The sequence below is a fragment of the Eriocheir sinensis genome, chromosome 5 (assembly GCF_024679095.1).
Source record: "Eriocheir sinensis breed Jianghai 21 chromosome 5, ASM2467909v1, whole genome shotgun sequence".
NCBI classification, from domain to species: domain Eukaryota; kingdom Metazoa; phylum Arthropoda; class Malacostraca; order Decapoda; family Varunidae; genus Eriocheir; species Eriocheir sinensis.
This window is the reverse complement of record NC_066513.1, coordinates 20,156,042-20,163,614: the sequence shown is the minus strand read 5'-3', so window position 1 is coordinate 20,163,614 and position 7,573 is coordinate 20,156,042. Positions and strand designations below refer to the sequence as shown.

The window sequence follows — 7,573 nt, the reverse complement described above, 5'->3', positions numbered from 1 at the left end:
ACAAGGCACTATATCTTTTAAACACGGGCGAGCAACGTTAACATGTACGGCATAATTTTCATGACACAAGTGCCTTCCAAACATCCGGATAAGTCGGATTACAGCTGCCATGGATTAGTGTTTATGACGCTTCCCGCACGCTTTAATCCTCTCATTATTATCACCCGTTCCTCGCATTTCATCACCGCGCCCTCGTTTCCATGTACAAGCTTAAGTGTGCAGCGGAGAATTCACTTTACATGATATTTAAAACAAAGGGTTTATTTCTCAATTTATAAAGCCGTTCTATTTTTGGGGATAATTAATTCGTTTCATGATTCTGGTAAAATACATTGACCTCATGTTTCTCCACAAACACTCACACAACATAAAAAGAGGTAATGATAAACTTTACCACAGAAACAAACACACAGAAATGCATACAGTTAGAGGATGACACATATTTAGGCCGTCAGACAGACAAACAGACAGCCTACATACACACAGACAGATATAGGTAGGCAGATAGGTAGACAAACAGATACATACAGACAGACAGACAGACACACTTAGTCTCTCGTCTCGACTATCCATTCCTCACTAATTGATCTCAGAATTTATGTAACATGCATTTCCATCACTCTTCTGAACGATAATTTCACACACACACATTCAAAACAAACACATCAGTTACCCATATCCCCTCTCCCCCCCCACACCCCCAGACGTTTCACCCTAATCACTTTCACCCCACCTGGACTCACCTGGTAGGCTGAGGTGAGGTTAATGGTGTCCCCCGTCTCAGCCACGTGGCCCAGGATACCTTTCCCCCAGGGCACCTCCATGGCGTTGTCCTCGGTGGTGGCGGGGTAGATATTGGTGCCACTGTGGACGTCGAACACCTGGGGGAGAGAGGGGGAGAGAGACAGGTAAGTGAGAGATGAAGGAAGTGACAGATGAGTGGGGAAAGTGACAGGTGGAAGAGATAGAGGAGGGTAGGGGAGTGACAGAGATGATGATGGAAGGATGAATTAAAACCAGGTAGCAGACAGGTAAGAAAAAGACAGGTGAGGAAATACAGGCAGATGAGAGGGGAAACCTGACAGATGGAAGAGACAGAGGAAGGTCCAGGAGTGACAGGTAGAGAGAGATGGTGATGGAGTAATTAATTTAAACCAGGTAGCAGAAAGGTGAGAGAGAAGACAGGTGAGTGAAATAAAGAGGGAAAAGGGGAAAACCGGCAGGTGAAAGAGTGGTAAGGTAGGGGAGACACAGGTAGAGATGATGATGAGTGGATGAATTAAAACCAGGTAGCGGACAGGTAAGAGAAGGGACAGGTGAGTGGAATAAAGGTAGGTGAGAAGGGAGAACTGACAGGTGAAAAAGTCATAGGAAATGGAAGTTAATAATAAATGGGAGAAATAAAACCAGGTAGCACAGGTGACAAAAGACAGGTTTAGAGAAAGAAAAAAGGTAGATCAAAGAGGAAAGCTGACAAGTGGGAGAGATAGAGGATTGTAAGGCAGGTAAAGGGAGAAAATAACGGCTAGAAGAAAATATAACCAGGAAACACAGGTGACAAAAGACAGGTTAAGTGAAATACAGGTAGATGAGGCGGGAAAACTGACACGTGGAATAGATAGAGGTATGTAGGGCAGGCAAAGGGAGGTGTGATGAGTGGGTGACATGTGAGGGGATGAAAAAGACATGCGAGAGGGGAGAGATAGAGACGAGAGGAGGAACGCCGGTGAGGGAACGATGCAGGTGGAGAAGGGGAGAGAAATATATAGCGTTGGGTCAGGTGAAAAGTCAGCGTAGAAGGTTGGATGGGTAAAGGTGGATAGATAGAAAGACAGACAGATAGATAGATAGATAGATAGTTAGATACTGATACAGAAAGCCAATACACGTGCAAGGATATAAGAATACTGGTAATAAATAACACTGACGTAAGAGGAATCAATCAACACACGTTACAACACACTAAGAACCATATCCTGTTCCTATTTGAAATCAGTAATAAGTTTTTTTTTCTAAGTGAACGCTCTCTATTGCATTCAAGCTCACTACAATTTATTCAAGCTGATACACTCGTCCGCTACAACATATTCGAATCAATCTCTACACCTCTTTTTTTTTTTTCATGGACCTACATTTACCAGACTTAAGGATACAACTATGAGGCTCAACCTGGTAATGTAAAATGTGATAGTCTTTAAGGAATCATAAGAGGAAATTGATAAGTATAGTAAAGAGGAAAAGTAGAGAGGAAGGAAACGAAGAGTGTGAGTAAAAAGAAAAAAAGTCATAGAGGAACAAATAATAATAAGAAAAAAACTATTCAATCTTCCTTTAATCATTTGCCATTAAGCACTTTCCCCCTCGTCCCTAATCTCTGCAGCTACCAATTTTGCTCCTCCTCCTCCTCCTCTCTCCTCCTTCTCCTCCTCCTCTTCTTCCTCTTCTTCCTATTCCTTCTTCTCTTTCTCCTACTCCTCCTTCTCATCCTCCTCCTCTTCTTCCTCGTACTTCTTCTCATCCATCTCCTTTTTTTCTTGCTAATTCTTTTTTTTTTCTTCTCCCTCCTTCTCCTCCTCCTCTTCCTCCTCCTCTTCTTCCTTTTCCTCCTTCTCTTCCTCCTACTCTTCCTTCTCATCCTCCTCCTATCAAAGGATTCATTGGAGAAGACGACTCTGATGAGTGAGGTGTGGGAACAGTAAGGTTAACAGGGCACTGGAGCGTACACCCGTACCGAAGTTAAACGAGGATCAAACCTCTACCTGTAACCCCTGAAACTACATCTCACCCCATCGTGAGGAGTCCAGTTAAAAGGATTTTTACCCGTTTAGAATCTAGTAACTAGTCTTACGAAGCCGATGTAAAGAAACTAGCTATTAGAATACTAGCTTTTATAAAAAAAAGAATTTCAACAATAGCGTCGTCGATCACTGGAACAGACTCACACCGCCAGTAGTTAGCTCACAGAATATTAATAGCTTCAAGTCTTTACGCAATAAACCGCCAGGTCTTCTGGCGTCTGTTCTTCCTATGTATTCCTATGTATCTGCTCCTCAATATCGAGGTGCTTTCATCTGCTCCTCAAGCCCCAAGTGGCTGTAGAGCAGATTAAATCACCAAAGTGGGCGACCTCGTAATGAGCCAATAGACTTTCTGTTGCCTGCATTTCCATGTTTCCATGATTCCTCTTCTTCCTCGTACTCCTCCTCATCCTTCTTCTCTTTTTCTTTTTAATTTTCTTCTTTTCTTCTTTTTTTCTTCTCCCTTCTCCTCCTCCTCGTCCTCGTCCTCGTCCTCCTCTTCCTCTCCTAGCCCCTCCTCCTCCTCCTCCTCCTCCTCCAGCACCGTCAGCAAGCGCGTCTCAGGAAAAAGGTCGCTGAGGCGTTCCAGAAAGGCGCCGCTAATCCTGTGAGCGTGTCCTGCCATTGTCCTTCTTAACTTTGATCTATTTATTGGCAGCTGTTCGGCAACGTCTCGCCTTTTAACCTGTTTATTGCCTCTTCTCTCTTTATTATTTTTCTATTAACTTTTCTATTAACTTCATACTAGGGCTTTACTCTTTCACCTTTGGCTTGGATATATAAGAGGTATTTTTCTCTATTATTTGTCTCCATGTAGTCTTTTATTTGCTTTGTTTTTAGTTTCTGGATAATCTTTGTGTTCTTGCAGGTTTGCTTTTCATACTAGGAACATTATATTTCACCTTTAATATTGATGTGAACCTTTTTCTTTTCTTTTTTTGTCTTTATGTTTTTTTTTTTTTTTTCTTTTTTTTTTTTTTAAATTTTATTTTTTTTTTAATTTTTTTTTTTTTTGAGTTTTTTTTTTTTTTTTTTTTTTTTTGGTTTCCTTTTTCTTTTCTTTTTTTGTCTTTATGTAGCTTTTTTTTCGGGTATTTTTTTGGTTTCCTTTTTCTTTTCTTTTTTGTCTTTATGTACCTTTTTTTTCGGGTATTTTTTTGGTTTCCTTTTTCTTTTCTTTTTTGTCTTTATGTACATTTTTTTCGGGTATTTTTTTGGTTTCCTTTTTCTTTTCTTTTTTGTCTTTATGTACATTTTTTGGGGGGTATTTTTTTGGTTTCCAGTTTTCCACTTTTGAATATAACTGCAGTTTTTTGGGGGGTTTCTCAATCTATCCATTTTTGCATATCCTCGTTACGACTCCTTCACTTCTATCTATTTTTTCCATCTATATCTCTCCCTCTCCCTCTCCCTCTCCCTCTCTCTCTCTCTCTCTCTCTCTCTCCCGCCCCTCCACTTTGGGTTTCGTGTTCTCCCTTTTCCCTCCGTGTTAACCTGACCTTCATTGTGTTGCCGCGTGAAGGATCCTGTTATTTAGAGAGCCCTGTTACACACACACACACACACACACACACACACACACACACACACACACACACAGATGGTTTTTCTTTCATTCACTCTCTCCTTTCTGCCATTTCTTCCTTCTTTCCTTTCTTTCTTCCTTCCTTCTTTAATTCATTCGTTCTTCCTTCCTTCCCTTTAATTTTTACCTCCCTTCTTTTCTCCTTCTTTTCTTTCTTCCTTTCATTCTCACATCTTCCATCTATTTACCTATTTCTATCCGTCTCTTTTTCTTCCTCCTTTCTTTCCTTCCCTCCCTATCTCTCTTTTTTCCTCCCACCCTCTTATCTTACCACCAAAACGAGTACCTTCCCGTTATTCTCTCTTCCTTCCTTCCATCCCTCTCACCGCATCTCCATTCTTCCTTCCTTTCCCCTCCCTCCTTTTCTTACCTATACAAAAGACATACCTTTCAATTTTGTCTCCCCTCCTTCCTTCCTTCCCTCTTGTCCTACCTCTTTTCCCCTCTCCCTTCCCCCTCTTCCCAATCTCCCTTCTTACCTTTGAGACGAGGACCTTTTTCCCGGCGCTCGTGTTCTGCACAATGAAGAGCGAGGCGCCGTCAGCACACATCAGCACCCGCAGGTTGACGATGATCTTGTGCGTCAGGCTCTTCAGGTCCAGGTCGTTGGCGATGTCCTTAACGATGTTGAGGAAAAAGTCCTTCTCGTCATTGGACCGCAACTCCTTCTTGTGGTCTAGCGTGGTGCTCTCGAAGCGTGGCAGGCGGACCTTCGACTCGATCAGAAGACAGAGCATGTAGTTCGATGAGGGTGGAAGGGAGCTGTACTTTCTCATGGCTCTGTGGTGGTAGGAGGAGAAGGAGGAGGAGAAAGTGAAGAAGGAGAAGGAGTTGGTAAAAGAAGAAGAGGATGAAGAAGAAAAAGAAGAAGAAGAAGAAGAAGAAGAAGAAGAAGAAGAAGAAGAGAAAGAAAAGGAGGAGGAGGAGGAGGAGGTGGTGGAGAAGGAGGAGGAGGGAGAAAACAGAAAACATTTATTATAAGAAATCGAAACAAAAGATAAAGATAAAAGGGAGAGAATGAAAAGAGAAGCAATTTACGAGAGAGGAAAGGAGAAAGACGAAATTTAATAAAGGAGAGAGGAGGACAAAAGAGAAGAAAAGAAAATGAAATATCAGAAAGCAAATAAAGAAAAATACATAAGTAAATTAAAAAGAAAAACATGGAAGGAGATAGGAGGAAAATAAAATGGAAGCAAATGAAAAGATATATAGGAGACGAAAAAAAAGAGGAAGAGAGAACAACGAGAAAACGACCAAAAAGATAAAACAGATAGATAGGACAGAGAAAAGTGACCGGGACGTAAAAAGTCAACAACAACAAAAAAGAAGTGGGTAGAAAAAAAGAGGATGAAGAGACGAAAGAGGAGAGGAGGAGAGGAGAGAGGAACAATTAGTCTGAGCCGAGCGTGACAACAAACAGCCACAGGACGCTGCCGAACCCAGGACTCCGAGGATCACGGGTAGGGGAGGGGGAGGAGGAGGAGGAGGAGGAGGAGGAGGAGGAGGAGGAGTCTGGGTAGCAAACTGTGGCTGCTCAAGAAATCAATCACATAAAAGTAAGTTCATGTTCAACATACACACCAACAAAATATTATACGCAACAAACTAATGACAACAGTAATGATAGGAATAACAATAATAATAATAATAATAATAATAATAATAATAATAATAATAATAATAATAATAATAATAATAATAATGATAATAATAATAATAATAAGAAGAAGAAGAACAATAACGATAATAATTAGATAACAACCATAAAGACAACAGATAGAAAGGTATTTACTGTAGGATAAACGCCAATTATGATAATAAATATAACAGTAAAGAATGACACTAATAACAATAATAATAACTGTAATACAATTAAAAACAACAACAAAACATTAAGAGAACCCTACAATATTTTTTACATATAACACAAAAAATAACAAACAATGGATAAATAGAAATACAGGGTACATAAATCCACACAAATAAGGGAAACTAACACAAACATACATGAATTCATACATACATACACACTTACATACATATACATACATACATACATACCAGCAGACCCACCAACCACTGAGGGGAGGGCATTGACGTGGACCATTAGGCGAGGCTGCGTTCGGCAAGCAAATAACTTCACCCTCAGCCGCCTCAAGAGCCAATCATATGTAAGGAGACACTGAAGGGCGTGCTCTGATTGGCTAGCGAGGCGAGTAAGAGGGAACGTTTTCCTCCACTGAACGCAGCCCAAGACGATTTTAAGATAGCGTGGGTGTGAAGAGTGAGCTTGTTTTTTTTATAGATATTTTTATTTCCTTGTGGCTTTGTGGTACCACCAGGAAGCAGAGAAGGAGGAGGAAGAGGAGGAGGAGGAGGAGGGAAGGAGAGAAGACGAAGGGGACAAGTAGGTCACATATATAAATAAAAGACGAAGAGGACGAGGACAAGAAGGAAGAGGAGGAGGAAGAAGAAAAGAGGAATAGAGGGGAGGAAGGCGGAGGGGAAGAGTGGATTACGTATACTACACAAACACAAAGAGGGTGAGGATGAGGAGGAAGAGGAGGAAGAGGAAGAAAAGAGGAATAGAGGGGAGGAAGGCGGAGGGGAAGAGTAGATTACGATATTACAGTCACGAAGAGGACGAGGAGGAGGAGGAAGAAGAAAAGAGGAATAGAGGGGAGGAAGACGGAGGGGAAGAGTTGACTACGATATCACACAAACACTAAGGCGACGAGGACAAGGAAGCCAAGGAGGATAAATACAAAAAGGAGCTAGACGAGGACGAAGAAGAAGAGGACGACGAGAGCGACAAAGAGGACGAGGAACACCAGAGACACACATCAAAAAGGTGAGGGGTGGGGGGGGTGTAAGGGACAGGGTACAAGAGGGTTTGCAGGAAGCCGGTTTACTGCGGAAAGGTTATTCGACAGAGAGAAAACTTTTATTTGCTGCGGATAACACAGATTTAGTTTTGGTGAAGATGCGATGTGGCACGATCGGCGAGGTGGAGGCGGAGGAGGAGGAGGAGGAGGAGGAGGAGGAGGAGGAGGATAGCTTCGTCATACTTTTAGTCACATTGTCGAGCGGTAAAAGAAAAAAAAAGTGATGGAGAGAAAGAGCAGTTTGTCACAGCAGGCAGTTTCGTGACGTTAGCTAATACTTAGACGTCTTAAAATATGCCCTTATG

General features: G+C 41.7%; 1 protein-coding gene across 2 annotated transcripts in view; it reads right to left on the bottom strand.

The window, feature by feature from the left end:
* The window catches only part of LOC126985068 (dual 3',5'-cyclic-AMP and -GMP phosphodiesterase 11A-like), a 191,903-nt gene that overhangs the window by 27,017 nt on the left and 157,313 nt on the right, over positions 1-7,573 (bottom strand). For both annotated transcript variants that reach the window (XM_050839444.1, XM_050839455.1), the window contains exons 6-7: positions 4,863-5,163; positions 744-881 (exon numbers count right to left, since the gene is read on the bottom strand). In XM_050839444.1, the coding sequence (XP_050695401.1) occupies positions 744-881; positions 4,863-5,163 (439 nt within the window). The remainder of the gene's footprint in view (positions 1-743; positions 882-4,862; positions 5,164-7,573) is intronic.